Below are 23,154 nucleotides of genomic sequence, written 5' to 3' on the forward strand. Positions count from 1 at the left end.
ACCCACTGATGTCTCATATGGACTACTGTGATGATGTTTTTATTCCCTTTCTGGACATGGACAGTATAGTGTGCATACACTTGCATACGCTCTCGGACTAAATCTAAAATATCTTAAACTGTGTGTGAAGATGAACGGAGGTCTGACGGGTGTGGAGCGACATTAGGGAGACGAGCTAATGACAGAAGTTTCATTTCTGGGTGAACTATCCCTTTAATGATGAAGAGTTATCATTTTTATAGGTAACATTTTTAAGTCATAACTGTGGTTGTGCAGGTTTAACAGAAGCTGAACTCTTAGAAAGAAGGCAGTGTCTGCAGTGTGATGTACATTGAGTGTGTGTAGATGTGGGATAAATGACTCTCTGCTTCCGATCCGCGAGTGTGAGTCTGTGGACGGATCACCGACGCGATTAGCTTCACAAAAGGCCTATCGAGTGGCCAAAATGAGGCAACATGATACAGAAACGACGCATGTAAAACCACACAGATCCATTAAACATCTCATTCTGGTCACACACACACACACACACACACACACACACACACACACACACACACACACACACACACACACACACACACACACACACACACACACTGCCCCTAAACCTACCCATCACACACACACACACACACACACACACACACACACACACACACACACACACACACACACACACACACACACACACACACACACACACACACACACAGCACAAATCCCAGCACATATTCTGATGCATGTGTGTGTTTCATCCTGAGAAATGAGATGTCTGATTAAAAACTACACAAGCATTTGAATTTCACTCTATTTTAATTGAAGTTCCTTAAAGTATTTGAGGAATGTAACAGCCGTTCGAGTGGAGATTGTCAGAGCAGACACAGATAAGAGCCGTGGAGGACGAGGCGATTCTCAGACGTCTGTCTCTCTCACACACACACAGACACACACACACGCACGCACACACGCACACACACACTACATGTCCACTTTCCCTCAGAGAGGCTGAAACATTGACTTTCTGAACAGTTTTGCTGCCTCTACGCCTATGGACTCTAGAACTACTGCACAAACGCCAGGATGAGGCAAAAAATGCTCTTCTTACTCAGTATTTTTGTCTTGTTTCTAGTCCAAATGTCTAAAAACTTTTACATTAAGAAACATTTACTAGACAAGCTAAAGGTTTTGTCTTGTTTTGGGGAAAAATAACTCAAATGAAGAGAGTTTTTGCTTAAAATAAGATAAATAATCTGCCAATGGGGTGAGAAGAATAATCTTAATTCAAACAGAAAACAAGATTATTTATCTCACCCCATTGGCAGATTATTTATCTTATTTTAAGCAAAATACAATAGTTGACAATAGCAAAAGACAATAATTTGTACTTGTCTAGTAAATGTTTCTTAATGTAAGAATTTTTAGATGTTTGGACTAGAAACAAGACAAAAATACTGAGTAAGAAGAGCCTTTTTTGCCGTGTATTCAGCCGTCTCCTGCATCCGACTTCTTCTCTTTGGCCTTCAGCGAGGCCTTCCTGGAGACCTTGGTCTTCTCCTTGTCCTTCGAGGACTCTTTCGAGGCGTCCTTTGACTCTCTTTTGGACTCTTTTGACGACACCTTAGGCTCCTTCTCTTTACCAGAGTCTTTCTTGGTTTCTTTCGTGGAATCTTTTCCCGAGTCTTTCTCCTTCTTCTCTTTGGACGATTCTTTAGATGAATCTGGTAAAAATGAGACAGACATTGTTTTGCGTAAATATTCAAACGAATACAACAATGCACATAAATGAGCAATATCACACGAGAAGCCACAATGCAAAAAATGCTCTTCTTAGTAATTTTGTCTTATTTTTCTCACCCCATTGGCAGATCATTTTGCCTGTTTTAAGCAAAAACTCACTTCATTTAGATATTTTACCCCAGAAAACAAGAAAAAAAATCTCATGTAATTTTACTGATCTAGTAAATGCATCTTGATTTAAGAATTTGAGATATTTTTGGAGAAGGCTCTCGGCCAATCAGATACGATAACCAGAAAGAACTATTGTGTAATATGATATACACTTTGTTTGGTAAAGCTTTATTTTGATGGTCCACTTTAGACATCCTACTGACTATAAGTAACTTTGATTCTACATGGGAACCTGGGTGTGCTACTGGGTGGTTGCCCTGTTCGCTTAATAAACAAACTCCAACCGGTCCAAAACAAGTAAAAAGTGCTATATAAGTGTGTGTGTGTGTGTGTGTGTGTGTGTGTGTGTGTGTGTGTGTGTGTGTGTGTGTGTGTGTGTTCATGAGCTCAAGGCTAGATTATTGTAATGCTCTACTGGGTGGTTGCCCTGCTCGCCTAATAAACAAACTCCAGCTGGTCCAAAACGCAGCAGCTTGAGTTCTTACTAGAACCAGGAAGTATGATCATATTAGTCCAGTTCTGTCAACACTGCACTGGCTCCCTATTAAACATCGCAGACATTTTAAAATCTTGCTAATTACTCAAAGCACTAAATGGTTTAGCTCCAGTACTTAAGCGAGCTCTTAACGCATTATACTCCATCACGTCTATGTCAAAAACCGAAGCATGGTCAAGTGCTGTCCGCGTCACAATAAAGACGCTAAAGGTACCCCAAGGCATCATGTTTCGACGCGCTGGGTGCTCCATTCATTTTAATGGGAAACCTTTGGCGTCATACACAGACGCACTGGGCATTGGGAATGTTATCGTCATGGTGAAATTGTATTAGTTTATGATTTTGCCATTATGACATGTTGGAGTGTGTTTTTCAATTTAATCAGCAAGCATAATTTTATTTACATTTATTTTATTTACTTTTTAGACACGTTTAACATGTAACCCAACCCCACCCCATCCCTAAACCTACCCATTTGTCTGAACATGATATCAAACACAGGATATAACATACGACTGCATCCACGAGTTATTCAAAAAGTTAAATAATCCAAGTTTTCCGACGTTTTCCGAGGCCAAACGATTGATTTGTATGAAGAAAATCCCCAAAAGTGATCAGCATCTCCATCCGCCGACGATCATGAACACATCAAATTTCAAATATCGCCGCCCGTTACGTCAGATTTCATAGTGAAATGTCATTGGCTCTCGTGTGTCTTGTGACCGATTGCGTCATGCTCAGGAGTCTTTTGAATTATTTGAATGAGATATGAATGAGTTCGTTCACGGGGCAGCGGGATCATCATTTCAGCGATTAAAACATCAAGATCGACTCTGTTCTTCACATGAAGACATCGTATGACTTCAGAAGACTTGCAATGCAACATGAGCTAATACTTTTATACTGTTTCTGGTCCGTTTTTGCAATAAATACCTGTGACCTGTACATTTATTTGCCTGTTATGTGTTTTATATTGTTTAGATGTGTGTAGGTTTAGTGTAGGAGTTGGGTTAGTTGCTCCAAAATATAAAAGTAGCCGTTAAATATTAATAAAATCATGTCTGCTTTTATAAATGGAAATAATTAAATGCGTCTGTTTATGACGCCAAACGTTTATCATTGTAATGAATGGAGCACCCAGCGCGAATGGAGCATTGTGACGCGGCACTTGACCATGCTTCAGATTTTGACGCCATGGGAGTGAGAACGCGTTATACTCATTATACTCCATCACGTCTACTGCGGTCTCTAAACTCTGGCCAGTTGATCATACCTAGAATATCTAAATCAACTGCAGGCGGTCGATCATTTTCCTATTTAGCTCCTAAACTGTGGAATAGTCTTCCTAGCATTGTTCTTGCTTAGTCAGGACACTAAATGTGAATCTATATTATTGATCTGACTGGACTGACACTGCTGTATGAGAACTGAACTGAGCTGTATTGTATAAAGCGCTGTTTAAATAAAGTGACTTGACTTGTGACAGAATTACTGTCAAATTAATAAAAAAGAGCCTTGCCAAAAAAAGTGAAAACCCCTTGTGTTGGGCACTGCAGTCAAACAGGTCCACACACACACACACACACATGCACACACACATGCACACACATATGCACACACACACACACACGCACGCACACACGCACACACACACACATTTATTCTCACACCTGAGACAAACACTCTTACATAAGGCTCCTGTGTCATACTGTACATTAGGATAAAGTTAATGTAAAATACAATACCAGTTAAATGTTTGGGCAGTACTGAACGTAGTGCTTAGGGTAAGATTACTGTGATATTAAAAACCTTTTGACCTAAAAGCACATTCTTGAATTCATTTGGCATTTATAAATGATGCAAATATGTGATTTGTTTTCTTATGTTATGCATTTTTTATTGGATAAGTAGAAGCAGATGAGGAAGGAAAATGAGCCAGCAAGTGTCCAGCACACACGAGAGCTGTGTAAAATCACAGACCGAAGACTGACGACTGCCAAGAAACTCAAATATTACAGAACTCACATTTGATTGGGACTGATACTGTATAAGTGCTCAAATATTTAAACACATAATGACATTATTAACAATACAAACTTGTGTTGAAGAACACAAACTGTGCGGTACAATATCCCATGGAGAGAGAGAGAGAGTGTGTGTGTGTGTGTGTGTGTGTGCGTGTGTGTGTGTGTGTGCGTGTGTGTGTGTGCGTGTGTGTGTGTGTGTGTGTGTGTGTGTGTGTGTGTGTGTGTGTGTGTGTGTGTGTGTGTGTGTGTGTGCGTGTGTGTGTGCGTGCGTGTGTGTATTTCTAGCTGAGTTTACATGAGAGGTTTTCAGTCTTTGTGTGCTGTAAATGGAAACCGGCAGCTGCCCATTGATGAGCTGGTGTGTGTGTGTGTGTGTGTGTGTGTGTGTGTGCTCGTTCACACTGGTTGTGTATTCGTCTTCAGGGCCGGTATAACAAATGTCTTCCCCAAAACACAACTCCACTTACAATCAACACAACCAACGGGGAATACAACTGTTGCACCAGCATCAGAACTGGCAGAATACTGGAGGAGAAGGGCACTGAAGGCCAGACAGCCATTCTGTGTGTGTGTGTGTGTGTGTGTGTGTGTGTGTGTGTGTGTGTGTGTGTGTGATGGACAGACGGCTCCTGGAGGGCCGGATCCGCAGGGAGCAGCTTAATGACACTGACGAGAGAGACTGCAGACGGCCTCACAGACAGACAGTTGCACCACAGATGAGCCAGACGAACACTCAGCTGTGTGTGTGTGTGTGTGTGTGTGTGTGTGTGTGTGCGTGTGTGTGTGTGTGTGTGTGTGTGTTGACATGTTTTTGTGACATATGAGGACACAGATGTGTATAATGCCATGGGTATGACACAGGTATTACAAGAGAGGGTGAAATATGAGGACATTACCCATGGCCCCACTTTACAAGGGATAATGTCCACCCAGCCGGTTGTTATCGCAGAATAAACCCCGACAGAGTGATAAGGACCCGACGCGAAGCGGAGTGGGTGTTTTTTTTTACACCCAAACCGGCTGGGTGTACATTATCCCGCTTATTACACGGCTACTAGTCTCAAATAAATAATTATTTGACACAAAATATTGTCTCGAGATTAAATATTTTATTAGCTCTTCCGCAAAGCTTCCGCGAAGGAAAACAGCTCCAACTGCTTTAAGCCTTTATCTATTGCTGCTAAATGTTGAGAATGAATGCTGAAAGGGTTAGTTCAGCCAAAAATGAACCCAAGCCTCTGATTTACTCACCCTCAGGTCATTATAGGTGTTTATGACATTCTTCTGTCAGACAAATACAATCAGAGTTATATTTAAAAAGTCCAGGCTAACGTTAATCCCAGCAGTAGTTGGAGCTGTTTCTGAAGTCCATTAAATGCAGCTGTCCGTCAAATAACGTGCTCCACACGACTCCGATGGGTTAATAGAGCCTTCTGATTCCAATCGATGCGTTTGTGTCAGAAAAATATCCATATTTAAAACGTTATAAAGGAAACCCGCCTTGAAGTCTTCCATTGTAGCCCACGGCTGTTTAAGCCACAAGATGGCGCCAGCGTTAAGCTCAGAAGTAGAACCGGTCAAGATAACTCGCAGTACCCGGATGAGCGGTGTGTGTTATCTGGGAATAACATACTGCTGGAATGCGCGATTGACCAATCAGAATCAAGTATTTCACAGTGTAATAAAAGGCTTATAAAGAGTTTTTATGAGAAAGTAAAAATGCAGAATGTTTCCTGTGATGGGTAGATTTAGTGTGTGTGTGTGTGTGTGTGTGTGTGTGTGTGTGATACTCCGGTTCAGTATGGCTGCTCCACAACGGCTTATTTCTGACATTTTGTCTGAGTGAGATTGGCCTGTTTTGTTGTTGATGGAGTATCTGAAGCTCATGTAAAGGCTCCGCCCTCTTCTGGAAAGGGAGAAGCTGCTCATTTGCATTTAAAGGGACACACAAAAACTGTTCGTTTTTGCTCACACCCATAGAGAGGCAAATTTGACACGCTATAATAAATGATCTAGGGGTATTTGAGATGAAACTGCACACACATTCTGGGAACACCAGAGATTTAGATCACTTCTTGATTTACACCTAAACGAGGGCGGAGCCTCATAGCCACACCCACCTATTATATCATCACCACCACGGACCAATGGGAGTTCAGAGGTGTTTACAAGCCAGAGCGAACTTTTATGGGAATTTCACTTTTGGCAAAGCTGTTTCAAACTCCTGAAACAAACTCCAAACGAACTGCTTTCAAAATGACGTCACAGCACACTGAAGTATTTCAGGGCCTTCAGTGCCTTGCCTCTGGTCTCTTGAAGCTCCAGCCAATCATTATCAATCAGTCATCTTTATTTCTATCGCTCTTCTCCAACGCCGATTGTGTCAGAGCAGCTTCAGTGTTAAACAGGACAATACTGCAGCAGAATTAGATTTGGCTGTACAGTCGTTCTGGAGTAAACAGTGATGTTATCAGCTTATTTTAATTTATCACAGAGAGACAATGTTGGCAGATCAGTACTAGTACTAGTACAGCAGTACAGGTACTTATGATTTTTTGTAGCAAAGCTCTTTGAGTCAGCAAAAATACAATACATAAAATCAACATAGAAGACCAGCTAACAAACTACCCACAGTACACAGACTACACACAATGAAGAGAGTTCAGTTCAAAAGAGAAACAATGAAGGAAGAGCACCACAAACCTAAGTCAAGTGGACCCCACACTAAGGTTTTTAATTCAAGATACAAATTTAAAATAACATTATTGCACATTTAATCCAATGTAGTATTAAATACTGTCCCAAGATAATACGTATTATCAGTGCTAAAAAACTATAATAAAAACATGCTCTATATAAATGTTGCCATGGCCGAGGTGGAAGCGGCCGTCGACGCCCTGAGCCAAGTCATGAGAAAGAGTAACAGAGTTAAAGCGGCCAATTACAATCACTTCAGTCCTGCTCTCATCAATGGATAAAGTTATCAGCCATCCAGCATTAAATGTCCTCTGGCAATCAAAAACATATGACAAGGAATTATAATCATCCGCTCTCAAAGAGATACAACTGTTTTCCCTGATGGGGAAGCATGTGGAGGGAACAACAGGGCTCAGGACAGAGCCTTGGGGCACTCCAGCGAAGATCGGGAGGAAGACCATCCAATCCTGACACACAGAGTTTAACAGCGCGACAAGCGCTCTGCACTCCGGCTCATGGTCTAAAAGGGTCGTCCCTCGTATCTTAATGAGTCATGTGTGAGTTTGGGGTGTAACGAGCAATAAACCAATCAGAGCCTCATCTCCCTTTCCCTTTAAAAGCCAATTGTGCTCGAGTCATGAGTGGATTCATTATTCACATGAGGAGAGACACACGTGTGTGTGTGTCCCTATGTGTGTAATGATCAGACTGTGTGTGTGTGTCCCTATGTGTGTAATGATCAGACTGTGTGTGTGTCTGTGTGTAATGATCAGACTGTGTGTGTGTGTGTGTGTCCCTATGTGTGTAATGATCAGACTGTGTGTGTGTGTGTGTCTGTGTGTAATGATCAGACTGTGTGTGTGTGTGTGTCTGTGTGTAATGATCAGACTGTGTGTGTGTGTGTGTCTGTGTGTAATGATCAGACTGTGTGTGTGTGTGTGTGTGTGTGTGTGTCCCTATGTGTGTAATGATCAGACTGTGTCAGTGTGTGTGCGTGTGTGTCCCTATGTGTGTAATGATCAGACTGTGTGTGTGTGTGTGTGTCTGTGTGTAATGATCAGACTGTGTGTGTGTGTGTGTCCCTATGTGTGTAATGATCAGACTGTGTGTGTGTGTGTGTCCCTATGTGTGTAATGATCAGACTGTGTCAGTGTGTGTGCGTGTGTGTCCCTATGTGTGTAATGATCAGATGTGTGTTTGTGTGCTGCTGTGCGTCCCTGTGTGTGTGATAAAGATAAATAATCTTGTTTTCTGTTTGAATTAAGATTATTTTTCTCACCCCATTGGCAGATTATTTATCTTATTTTAAGCAAAAACTCTCTTCATTTTGAGTTATTTTCCCCAAAACAAGACAATAATCTGTATTTGTCTAGTAAATGTTTCTTAATGTAAGAATTGTTAGATATTTAGACTAGAAACAAGACAAAAATACTGAGAAAAGCATTTTTTGCAGTTCACAAACACTTGGAGAGAATGGAGAAAAAAGGACTTCAGAGTAGTAGCTTCATGAGAAATACAATCTGCAGAAATGTGTCTGATTAACTCCCAGATTTCCTTCAAAGCTCTCTGGAGACGAGAACAGGAAGGGAATGGACATAAATATTAGATTGCTAAGAGATGAATGCATCCGCCGTACGCTGTTAAAGGGTCGTCCCTAATGCCGCTCCACACCCGTAAGACCTCCGTTCATCTTCACACACAGTTTAAGATATTTTATATTTAGTCCGAGAGCGTATGCAAGTGTATGCACACTATACTGTCCATGTCCAGAAAGGGAATAAAAACATCATCACAGTAGTCCATATGAGACATCAGTGGGTTAATTAGAGTCTCTTGAAGCATCCAAAATACATTTGGGTCCAAAAATAACAAAAACTACGACTTTATTCAGCATTGGCTTCTCTTCCGGGTTTGTGTTCAATCCTCAAATAAAGATTCAAACGGTTATGAGTCAGCGAATCGATCAATGAATTGGATCGCGAGTGAAACTGCTGAAATCACGAGACATTGGCGATCCGAATCATGAATAGAAGAGAAGACAATGAAGAGGTCTTACGGGTGTGGAGCGACATTAGGGAGAGGAGTTAATGACAGAAGTTTCATTTTTGGCCGAACTAACCCTTTAAACTGCTTCAGGTAATTTGTCTGCGTCGTCATCCTGTCGTTGTAAAACACACGTGTGTATCATCTCTATGAATCAACGGCCAATTCTCAAGCTCTCCATCAGATCACTCAGCGTGACTATTGATTGACGTTCTGATAGACGGAGGTCTGTGCGATAAGACGGAGGACAAACGTGAGACACGCTAAATCTCATTCAAGCTCACAACGACAACACACTCTATAAATGCTGGGTTAAAAACAACCCAGGTTGGGTTAAAAATGGACGAAACCAGAAATTGGGTTGTTTGAACATTGAACGGACCCATTCAAACAACCCAATTTTTGGGTTTGTCCATTTTCAACACAAGGTTGTTTTTAACCCAGCATTTTTTTTTTATAGTGCATGCAATCCATTACTACACCAAGAATTAAAATAATACACAATGAAATGCATGTGGTAGTCCACAGATGACACATTTCCTTGGTCTCATTCCAGAATAAAAGAGTGAATTATTAGTATTTATATGCACAGAGGAACTTGTCACGAAAAGGAAATTGTGCCTAATTGAAAACATGTGCGTCAGCATATGAATCTGATCTTGACCTGATGAACTATTAAACTATGCTAAAGGAGGGACGTGTGCCTGAGATTAGTCATTTGCATAAAACACACAAACCATCCCCATTGCAGACTCCTCATTTTCCCATTGGATTTATGACCGCACTGCACACACTGCTCTTCTTCCTCAGTCATGTTGTCTTGTTTCCAGTCTGAATATCTAACAATTCTTAAATCAAGATGCATTTACTAGATCAGTAAAACCACATGATATGTTTTTTCTTGTTTTGTTGAAAATAAAATCTAAATGAAGAGAGTTTTTGCTTAAAATAAGATAAATAATCTGCCAATGGGGTGAGAAAAATAATCTTAATTCAAACAGAAAACAAGATTATTTATCTTATTTTAAGCAAAAACTCTCTTCATTTTGAGTTATTTTTCCCCAAAACAAGACAATTACTTTTGCTTGTCTAGTAAATACTTCTTACTTTAAGAATGATTTAGATATTTAGAGTAGAAACAACACAAAAATACTGAGTAAGAAGAGCATTTTGTGCAGTGTGTCCGTCGCCAAGCAAGATGAGCGTTTGAGGTTAAAGTGTATAAATGAGTATTATTAGTAAATGTGTGATGGTTAGTCCGGATCAGACTCTATTCCTCTGGATCATCAGAGTCTCTGAAGCTCTTCCTCATTGATTTGGACCTTCAGCCGTTGAAGACCATTATGAGGAGAAAAATCCTGGAATATTTTCCTCAAAAAAACTTCATTTCTTTCCCACTGAAGACAGAAAGACATGAGCGTCTGGGATGAGGAAACTATCAGGAGATGCTCATATTGAAGTGAACTCATCCTTTAATGTACGGTACCAAACACATGCCACGCTGAGGTTTACTGTCCCTGATCCTGTAATGCTGTGCAGCGAAGACTCTCGGCTGAGGGTGTGGTATCATATGGGTGGGATGTTTGGTGGTCAGCAGGGATATTTTCTCTCCACTTGTCCACGCCCTGCACAAAACATCCTTCTTACACACACTGGTATGTCTGCTGTCTGGAACGGCTCGCAAAGTCTGCACTCGGCCCACGTACAGCTGAGCCACATCTGAGAGACGCAATTAGAGCGGTCAGCCCGTGTCTCTCCATAACACACACACCACACACACACACGTTTATTTTTGTGAAATGTGGGGACATTCCATAGGCGTAATGGTTTTTATACTGTACAAACCGTATTTACTATCCCCTTACACTGCCCCTAAACCTACCCATCACACACACACACACACACACTGGCCCTAAACCTACCCATCACACACACACACACACACACACACACACAGCACACAGACTCCACACACACAGCTGAGCGCTCGCACAAATAAAGAAGATCCAAAGAATTGGAGCGCTGTAAAGAACTTTTATATATACAGCACACCCAACACACACACACACACACACACACACACACACACACACACACACACACACACACACACACACACACACACACACACACACACACACACACACTTTAGATGTATTTCTGTAGGTTGGGTCGGTCTGTCAGTCTCAATGTGCTCTACTGGTGTGATAATAATTTGCAGCTTATCTGCACATGATGAAAATTATACCAAAACAGTCCAGCTGCATTTGACACTTTAGGTAATTGATAGGTAGTTGATAATTGAAAGGTAACTAACTATTTATTTAAACATTCTAGAAACACATTAAATCAAGCAACACGTGGCTAAGTGCTCCCGTATGACGCTTTTGTAACTCAGGCATACAATGTCCAATCTGCCCAAACGTCACGCTTTATAAGATCTGAAGACGTCCACATGCCAATATTCAGTTAGAGTCAAAGCGCCACCTTCTGGCAGCAGGAAATGTGCCACATTGAACTGACCTTTTTATATTTCTCCTATATTTACCTGCTTAAATGCATGTCACCACTATTCCCTGTTTTCATCGCTGCTGCAGCTTTAATTATTATTATTATTATTCTTCCGCTCTGGGGGTCCATGGCAGCTCATAGAGCCGTAGGGTAAAAAGTGATGAAATCTGGCACACTGGTAGAGAATGGGCCAAATATTCCCCACAGCGAATCTGAAGTGTCTCGCTTAATCCCTCTAGCGCCACCCCATGTCCAAAGTTTATTCCTGCCACTTCGAATTTCCAAAAAATAGAATCAGATGATCTTCAGACCATGCTGGAAAAAGGTCGATCAGTTTCAATGTGCTTTACTGGTGTGATAAAACACTCACCAGCACATAAAGCAAATTATACAAACAAAATGTTCATCAGTGGAGGGCAATCTCAGAAGTGTTGGTGTTGTGCTGCGTTAAAGTCTCTCTCTCTCTCTCTCTCTCTCTCTCTCTCTCTCTCTCTCTCTCTCTCTCTCTCTCTCTCTCTCTCATGTTGTTCCAAACTCTTTTATTTTGACACACAAATATTTCAGGAAAAGCTGAAACTTTCTCTCCGTCAGGGCTGGACTGGTAATCTGGCATACCGGGTATTTTCCCAGTTGGCCAACGCACTGGGGCCGATAGGTTATTAATGAATGAATGAATTAGCCACAGACTGGCCCATCATGACGCAGGGGCAGCGGCTCATCGGTTTGTCTTCTGAATAGAGAGGCCAGAGCGAGAGATCCCTCCCCTCCATATTAGGCACTTTTATTGATTTATTTTATTTGAGCGCATTCATTACACATGAAACTGCAAAACAAACGAATATCCACGCAGCCGCTGACCAAGCGTGTGTGTGTGTGTGTGTGTGTGCGCGTTTCTGCCGGAAGAAGTGATGAACGGCACTTTGACTCTGAATCGTGTTTTGTGATGTGTGAACATTACAGTTTCTGTGGTAGATTGAGTTTCTGCTGTAAACAGCCGCGAGCATGACGAGGTGAAGTGGAAAACGGCAATAGCCTACACACAGCTGCGAACATGACACTTTAGCACAGCCACAATTCACCTCGCAGCTCCTAACAGTGAACACATACGGTGTTTTGGAAGAAATCTAGCCTATTTATTAACAATGTTGCTATTATACATAATATAATATATAAAAATATAATATTGTGGAATATAAATCACTTTTATAGAGGCTGTTTTCATATTTTCTACATCTGTTTACAATATTTTTTATTACAAATTCAATAGTTAATTATATATGGTCTATACATTTTAGAAACCACGTGGCCTACCCGTGGTAATGAGGAGCACGGCTTTACCTGTGACTGCCATGCTCGCACATATAAATGAACCTGGCCTAGAGTTAAACTCAGTTAAAAGGTCATTATAATTCAACTTAACAGCTTTAAAGCTTAGATCCCATGCATTAAGGACAAAGCTTTTTTTCTCTTTAAATGTTTTATGAACATTTTTAATAGATCTAATGAAATTGAACTACACATTATTTCAATGAGAACATCATATCAGTGGCTTACATAGATTAGGTGTTAACTCTTGAAAAATATGATTGTTTTTAAAGGGGCAGTTTAACCCCAAAATCTGACCATTTACTCCCCCTAATGTCATTACAAACCCTGAATACATTTAATTTTGTGTAACAAACAAAATAATTCGAGTCTGTTCTTTTTTGTTTTGTTCATACAATATTCAGTGGTAGCCCAACCAAAGAGGCTTGGATGCCAACATTCTTCAAAATATCTTCTTTTGTGTTTCACGGAAAGAGAGAAAGCCATAGAGGTTTGGAACAACATTAGGGTGAGTAAATGAGGACAGAATAATAGCAGTAAATGTGCAATATCCTTGCTCAAAATCACTGCTTTACTGTCAAGTGCATCTCAGAGTGACACAAAAGCAATATTACGCTTGTAGCATTTGCAGTAAATTTGGTAATATCCATCATTATTTGTCCCTGTCCTAGTTTTATTTATTTACTCCAGTTTAAGACCCTAACCCCAGCAAAAACATTCACGGGGAACTCATGGGCCGGATGGGTTGGGTTAGCCAGGGCCAAATTTTAGAGATAATAAATGGATAATAATCCATAAAGAGATAATAAAACGAATCCATACAATCCAGGGGTTTAATCGAGTCTTCTCAAGATACACTTTATATGATGAGCAGACTGGATTCAGGCTTTTATTCACATTGATCTCATCAAATACGACACACAGGTGGGTTTGTGTTTTCACGACTCCGTTCGAGCTGATCAATGTTTAGATGTGGATAAAAGCCTAAATTAAATCTGTTCATCATATGAAGTGTGTCTTGGATTAAACCTCTAGATTGATATGGGGTTATTTTAGCATATTATTTTTTCTGTAAACTTCTGACTTTAACTTCACTCCATCTGAAAGACAAATATCGTCCTCTTTACTCCACTACATTTCTATCAAGGTCCTCGAAGTGGAAAGTCGTTTCTGTCGCAGCTTTGAAAGTCAGTGATGATTTTTTTCTTCTTTAAAAGGTGTTTGGGTTTTTGCAGAAAGCCTTTCAGGAATCACTCTTGTAGAGTCTCGTGAAGTTCAATGATTTCACAGCATTTATTAAACACTGATTTATAGTTTAGAGCAAAATGGAAGAAGACGGATGTCCAAATGCTCATTTAGTGGAGGATTCACATAAACAAAGTTGATTCTGTCTTCAGTGAAGGTGAACAGTGTGAGAATATCAGATGTGTATCAGTGTATTGGATCCGTGCATTCGGCCTTAAAGTGACAGCAGCTTTATAAAGAGCTTTGTAACTTTTCTACAAGTATTTAAATGAGTTTAAGTTAGTCGTCTGCTAGTGTGTCAGATGGAGCGTCACTGACTGGCTTAAACCATGATGGCATAATGTGCATTTATACAACTATAATACAATAATGCGCCGACATAAAGAAGGACATTTACTTTTGATACTTAAGTCCTTTAAAAAACTAATACTTCTGTACTTTTACTCCAGTAAAAATCTGTTTTTACAACTTTCACTTTCACACAACGGAGTAATATTTGACCAGCAGTACTTTTACTCTAGTAATGAAGTTGTGTAGTTTGTCCAGCTCTGCGACACCTCACGTGTGTGTTTATGGTGGACTGAGAATGAGAATGCTGCATGAATATGAAGTCAGATCTGCTCTACACAGCTGTCCATCGCCGAGCAGGACTCAAAGCGTGTCTTCTGCTGAGACTGAAGTCTGGGCTCTATTTTAGCACATTTCTGGCTCAGCGTTATTTCCACCTCTGTCTCAAACCTACATGTGTCTTCTCTTCCAGAGATACCAGAGACGCATGAAAACCACATCGCCACTCAGGACGCGTTCCTGCACGCTCTGCTTCAAACTCATGATTTCACTCAGCGGTGTGTTTAAAACGCAGGGCTTATGGCACAGCGCACGGACAGGATTAAACATAAGAGCATTTATAATTAACATGTGGAACTCGGATAAATAAACATTAGAGGAAATTGTAATAAGTCAAAAACTACAGTTGAGTCTTACACACTCAAATACACACACACAGCGCGCACACACACACACACACACACACACACACACACACACACACACACACACACACACACACACACACACACACACACACACACACACACACACACACACACACACACACACACACACACACACACACACACACACACACACAACACACACACACACACACACACACACAGCCCCTAAACCTACCCATCACAGGAAACATTCTGCATTTTTACTTTCTCAAAAAAAACTCATCCTGTATGATTTATAAGCCAAAAAGAAGCACACATTTACCATTGAGTCTTACACACACACACACACACACTGCCCATTGTGTGTGTGTGTGTGTGTGTGTTTGAGATCACACCCTTCACATCAGTGCTTCCACACATTGGTGGGAAAACAAAACAAAACATATTTTCTCAGTTATTTTTATCACATGGAATCTGGTGTGCGGCACAAAGACGTGTACACACACCACAACACATCAACAGAACACACTATAAAAGTTCAGACAAGTCACATGTGTGTGTGTGTGTGGTTGAACAAGTCGTGCATATGCATCTGAATAGGACATCTGCGGTTTATCAAGAACACCACGGAGAGACGCGAGTGTAAACCAGTCAGCATTACAGACACACTGGAGGAGTTCAGCTTGACGAGGGACATTACACGGGTTTACAGTTATTTTAGTACTTTCAAGTTTTAGTTTTAACTAATCTTGTTTTAATCATTTTTTAAAATTTTAATGACATTTTGTGAATTAAATGTTGTGAATATTGTAAACTTTCTTTATAACACAAAATAAGAAACAGCTTGTTAGAAGAACGAAGGTTTAGGAGTGTGTTTATGGGGATTTTTGCCCATTCTTCTAGAAGCTCATTTGTGAGGTCAGGCACTGATGTTGGACGAGAAGGCCTGGCTCTCAGTCTCCGCTCTAATTCATCCCAAAGCTGTTCTATCGGGTTGAGCTCAGGACTCTGTGCAGGCCAGTCCAGTTCCTCCACACCAAACTCCTCATCCATGTCTTTATGGAGCGACGCTTTGTGCACTGGAGCGCAGTCATGCTGGGACAGGAAGGGGCCGTCCACAAACTGATCCCACAAAGCTGAGAGCATGAAATTGTCCAAAATGTCTTGGTGAAGAATTAAGAGTTCCTTTCACTGGAACTAAGGGGCCAACCCCTGAAAAACAACCCACCCCATAATCCCCCCTCCACCAAACTTTACACCTGGCACAATGCAGTCAGGCGAGTCCCGTTCTCCTGGCGACGGCCAAACCCAGACTCGTCCATGGGATTGTCAGACTGAAGCGTGATTGGTCGCTCAGAGAACACGTCTCACTGCTCTACTCCACTGCATCCCACGTGCGGGCAAAAGGAGTGCGCACAGGACAATTCTGAGCTACAGGCAAAACAAGCGAAAAATGTCGAATTTGAGGTTTTCCCAAAAATGAGTTCATCAAGACCTCTCTAGCGATCCCATTGCTCCAAATAGCAATTAAACATCTAAAATAATCTTTATTTGTACATTTTCTGAGAGGTGTACCTTTCTAAATCTTTTCCGTGAATCAAAAATATGTGATTTTCAATCTCACGCTGACGTTCACAAAACGATCTTACTTCAGCCTCAGTGCTCAGAGAACCTGCTCAGCTCTTAAAACTCCCATCACTACTGCAAGCTTTAGCCGCTGTGGAGGAATTACACAGATATCTAGAGTTTAAATCACTCCGATAAGCAGAGCTCAGGACGGCTGGTCAAACTCTCCTCCAGCCATGTGCTTATCTGGATCACATCTGGAAGAGTTTCTACACACACACACACAGCCACTACAGTCGAGATGTATTGATGGATCCCTCGAGCTCATACTTCCTCAAATATACACACACACACACAGCGGTCATGGGAGATATGCAAAGCATATATTTGGAGGAGAGTTCTCCTTCCTCTCGTCTCCACAGGCTCCGAGTGGATAATGCATGTGCGAGTTACACGAGGACATAAGCCAGGGGTTGTGCGGCTGATTATGGAAGTTTACGGAAGACAAACTCATAAATAATGCACATATTCTCAAAACAACAAAGTTCAAAACATGGAGAGAGAGAGAGAGAGAGAGAGAGAGAGAGAGACAGCAGAACACAGATGTGGTCCATACAGCTGAAGTATAACTCCCAATATTCCTTTAAACATCTCCTTCACTTCCCATTGCTTCCATTGGATTGCCATTTTAAATGCGATTTTTTAGTTTTAAGTTCGATTGACAGATGCTTTGCCAACGCAACGGTGCAAACCACAGCATTAGAGATGTTATGATGAGAAGCGGACCATATTCAGCATGACTTTGAAGCGGTGACGGGACAGATTAGACAGATAATGGGAAACACTTCCATCTCTGCTTTAGAGAGTACAGTACAGAAAACTTCCCCAAATCTCCTCATTCACAGTCCAGTCCGTCTCCTCCATGTGTCCATGATGTCTCCGCTCTCACTCCATCTCTTCAGGAGGACAGCTTCACACCCAGACATCCTCTAATGCCTTCAGCTGATATATCTGCAGATCTCGTTGCATTGGCTCTCTTCAACACTCGATAGCCTCGGCTCTGTAGTCTCCGTCCGCCATCCGGTTTCTGTTTCGACAGCCCTAATGGCTCTTTGACACTCTCTAGAGTAAAAGGACAAGTAACGGGAAGCAGAGCGAGGAAACCAGAAGACCATCGCATCTCTCATGGGTCATGCAGCATAACACACTCTCCATGAGCATCTTACTCAGAAATCAAATGGACACACACACGTTATCAAGACGAGACAGAGCTACAAAGTTTTTGGTTTAGCTGAAAATCCAAATGGAAACCGAAAAAGTTTAATAAATACATAATGTTTCCACAATAAAACTGACTTAAAATATTTGCTATTTTTCTTGCTATCGAGTTTATGGTTATTGAAATTGAGGAAAAGGTGACGTTAGGTGAGTTCTCCATTCTAGTTCTCCAGCTGTTTTGTTGTTGATGTCTTTCAGCGGTTGAAACACGAGTCATCATTGACTTCAGTTCATTCCTTCTGATGTTCATTCATGCAGCTTGAATCCAACACTGAAGTGACTTCAACTGCAGTTCATCAAATGGCCACTAGAGTCCAATCTGTCTCTCCTCCGTGTTAAAGTGTCCAACTTTACAGCAGAAAAACACGTTTACAGCCTGGGACAAACAACTGTGAGGGGTTCTTTCTTATAACACATCCTTTTAAATTATATCAAGCCTTAAAGTTCTGCATAATTGCACTTTTATGATGGATAGATGCACTTTTATGATGGATAGATGCACTTTTATGATGGATGGATGCACTTTTATGATGGACAGATGCACTTTTATGATGGACAGATGCACTTTTATGATGGACGGATGCACTTTTATGATGGACGGATGCACTTTTATGATGGACAGATGCACTTTTATGATGGACGGATGCACTTTTATGATGGACGGATGCACTTTTATGATGGAGAGATGCACTTTTATGATGGATAGATGCACTTTTATGATGGACAGATGCACTTTTATGATGGACAGATGCACTTATATGATGGACAGATGCACTTTTATGATGGATAGATGCACTTTTATGATGGACTGATGCACTTTTATGATGGACTGATGCACTTTTATGATGGACGGATGCACTTTTATGATGGACGGATGCACTTTTATGATGGACAGATGCACTTTTATGATGGACAGATGCACTTTTATGATGGACAGATGCACTTTTATGATGCACAGATGCACTTTTATGATGCACAGATGCACTTTTATGATGGATAGATGCACTTTTATGATGGACAGATGCACTTTTATGACGGACAGATGCACTTTTATGATGGACAGATGCACTTTTATGACGGACAGATGCACTTTTATGATGGATAGATGCACTTTTATGACGGACAGATGCACTTTTATGATGGACAGATGCACTTTTATGACGGACAGATGCACTTTTATGATGGACAGATGCACTTTTATGACGGACAGATGCACTTTTATGATGGACAGATGCACTTTTATGATGGACAGATGCACTTTTATGATGGACAGATGCACTTTTATGATGGACAGATGCACTTTTATGATGGATAGATGCACTTTTATGATGGACAGATGCACTTTTATGATGGACAGATGCACTTTTATGATGGATAGATGACCTTTTATGATGCACAGATGCACTTTTATGATGCACAGATGCACTTTTATGATGGATAGATGCACTTTTATGATGGATAGATGCACTTTTATGATGGATGGATGCACTTTTATGATGGACGGATGCACTTTTATGATGGACAGATGCACTTTTATGATGGATAGATGCACTTTTATGATGGATAGATGCACTTTTATGATGATAGATGCACTTTTATGATGGATGGATGCACTTTTATGATGGACGGATGCACTTTTATGATGGACGGATGCACTTTTATGATGGACGGATGCACTTTTATGATGGACGGATGCACTTTTATGATGGACAGATGCACTTTTATGATGATAGATGCACTTTTATGATGGACAGATGCACTTTTATGATGGACGGATGCACTTTTATGATGGACGGATGCACTTTTATGATGGACAGATGCACTTTTATGATGGATAGATGCACTTTTATGATGGACAGATGCACTTTTATGATGGACAGATGCACTTTTATGATGGACAGATGCACTTTTATGATGGATAGATGCACTTTTATGATGGACAGATGCACTTTTATGATGGACAGATGCACTTTTATGATGGACAGATGCACTTTTATGATGGACAGATGCACTTTTATGATGATAGATGCACTTTTATGATGGACTGATGCACTTTTATGATGGACTGATGCACTTTTATGATGGACGGATGCACTTTTATGATGGACGGATGCACTTTTATGATGGACAGATGCACTTTTATGATGGACTGATGCACTTTTATGATGCACAGATGCACTTTTATGATGCACAGATGCACTTTTATGATGGACAGATGCACTTTTATGATGGACAGATGCACTTTTATGATGGACTGATGCACTTTTATGATGCACAGATGCACTTTTATGATGGACTGATGCACTTTTATGATGGACTGATGCACTTTTATGATGGACGGATGCACTTTTATGATGGACGGATGCACTTTTATGATGGACAGATGCACTTTTATGATGGACGGATGCACTTTTATGATGGACAGATGCACTTTTATGATGGACAGATGCACTTTTATGACGGACAGATGCACTTTTATGATGGACGGATGCACTTTTATGACGGACAGATGCACTTTTATGATGGACAGATGCACTTTTATGATGGACGGATGCACTTTTATGACGGACAGATGCACTTTTATGATGGACAGATGCACTTTTATGACGGACAGATGCACTTTTATGATGGACGGATGCACTTTTATGATGGACGGATGCACTTTTATGATGGACAGATGCACTTTTATGATGGACTGATGCACTTTTATGATGCACAGATGCACTTTTATGATGCACAGATGCACTTTTATGATGGACAGATGCACTTTTATGATGCACAGATGCACTTTTATGATGCACAGATGCACTTTTATGATGCACAGATGCACTTTTTTGATGGACAGATGCACTTTTATGATGGACTGATGCACTTTTATGATGGACTGATGCACTTTTATGATGGACGGATGCACTTTTATGATGGACGGATGCACTTTTATGATGGACAGATGCACTTTTATGATGGACAGATGCACTTTTATGATGGACAGATGCACTTTTATGATGCACAGATGCACTTTTATGATGCACAGATGCACTTTTATGATGGACAGATGCACTTTTATGATGGACAGATGCACTTTTATGATGGACAGATGCACTTTTATGATGCACAGATGCACTTTTATGATGGACAGATGCACTTTTATGATGGACAGATGCACTTTTATGATGGATAGATGCACTTTTATGATGGACAGATGCACTTTTATGATGGATAGATGCACTTTTATGATGGATAGATGCACTTTTATGATGGACAGATGCACTTTTATGATGGATAGATGCACTTTTATGATGGACAGATGCACTTTTGTGATGGACAGATGCACGTTTATGATGGACAGATGCACTTTTATGATGGACAGATGCACTTTTATGATGGACAGATGCACTTTTATGATGGACAGATGCACTTTTATGATGGACAGATGCACTTTTATGATGGATAGATGCACTTTTATGATGGATAGATGCACTTTTATGATGGACAGATGCACTTTTATGATGGATAGATGCACTTTTATGATGGACAGATGCACTTTTGTGATGGACAGATGCACGTTTATGATGGACAGATGCACTTTTATGATGGACAGATGCACTTTTATGATGGATAGATGCACTTTTATGATGGATAGATGCACTTTTATGATGGACAGATGCACTTTTATGATGGATAGATGCACTTTTATGATGGATAGATGCACTTTTATGATGGACAGATGCACTTTTATGATGGACAGATGCACTTTTATGATGGACAGATGCACTTTTATGATGATAGATGCACTTTTATGATGGACAGATGCACTTTTATGATGGACAGATGCACTTTTATGATGGATAGATGCACTTTTATGATGGACTGATGCACTTTTATGATGGATAGATGCACTTTTATGATGGATAGATGCACTTTTATGATGGATAGATGCACTTTTATGATGGACAGATGCACTTTTATGATGGATAGATGCACTTTTATGATGGACAGATGCACTTTTATGATGGATAGATGACCTTTTATCGACTTCTAAACAGAAACTGTCATTCACTGCCATAATAAAGCTTGGAAGCGTCAGGACATTTATTAATATAACTCTGATTGTGTTCGTCTGAAAGCAGAATGTCACACCTAGGATGAGCTGAGAGCGAGTAAATCATGGGATACTTGTCCTTTTTGGGTGAACTATCCCTTTAATATATTTATCACAATGTGTCTGGAAAATAAAGGAAAATCATGACATATTTTCTTCCTTGAACACGGGATGATTGTGATTATAAGGGCCGAGTGGCAAACCAACACCAGTCTCTGCTAAAATGACATTCAGGACCTGCTGTTCCTGTTCTACACTTCAACTCGATCATCAATCAAACAATACACCCACAACCCCTCACTTCTGATGGATTACTCTTTACTACACACACACACACACACCGCCAACTCTTTGACACATTCAAACAAAGCCTCGGGACTCAGCTCTTCCATACCTTGAACACACACACACACACACGTCTTATTCTAGGTGTGTAATGTATGCGGTACAGCAAGGTTTGGGGAGTTGTCCAGGTATTTGTAAAACAGAATATAGAGAATGAGGATGTCTGTGATCTTAATCCCGTGCGAATCGGCCATGTCCGTAATAAAGCATAATTCCCCCGCTAATGACCGACCATATTTGGCCGAACACGAGGTCCTGTGATAATATTAGTCGCGTGCGAATCGCCATCTCTGGGATTTGGCCAGGATAAGGCGGATCGGATATCATTTTTGCGAGGGTTTTTGTTTCCTGTGCGCATTTCTATCTTCATCTTTCACGAAGAATGGAGTCTGCGTTCATAATGCGCACCGGTATGAATTCCCACACGGATTATACTTTCACTTTAGAATGAGGAGCGATTTGGGAGCACATTGCTTGAAGGGTGTGTTTAATATTAATATCAATACTATTCTTAATGAAAAACAGAAGAACAGAACAGAACAGTGATACGCCGTCTTAAACGGGCGCTTCATTCAGCTCTTCCGCCGTATATCGTCAGCTTCTCACTCGTGATAAATCAAATCTGACTCCTGCTGTCTGAGCTCAGGTCAG

The 23,154-nt window shown here is 40.8% G+C and overlaps 1 protein-coding gene across 3 annotated transcripts in view; it reads right to left on the reverse strand.

The window, feature by feature from the left end:
- Positions 1-1,417: 1,417 nt before the first annotated feature.
- Positions 1,418-23,154, reverse strand: part of bbs9 (Bardet-Biedl syndrome 9) — a 175,704-nt gene continuing 153,967 nt past the window's right edge. For all 3 annotated transcript variants that reach the window (XM_067449415.1, XM_067449413.1, XM_067449414.1), the window contains one exon: positions 1,418-1,721. In XM_067449415.1, the coding sequence (XP_067305516.1) occupies positions 1,486-1,721 (236 nt within the window). In that variant the 3' untranslated portion in view covers positions 1,418-1,485. The remainder of the gene's footprint in view (positions 1,722-23,154) is intronic.

The sequence above is a fragment of the Pseudorasbora parva genome, chromosome 7 (assembly GCF_024679245.1).
Source record: "Pseudorasbora parva isolate DD20220531a chromosome 7, ASM2467924v1, whole genome shotgun sequence".
NCBI lineage: Eukaryota > Metazoa > Chordata > Actinopteri > Cypriniformes > Gobionidae > Pseudorasbora > Pseudorasbora parva.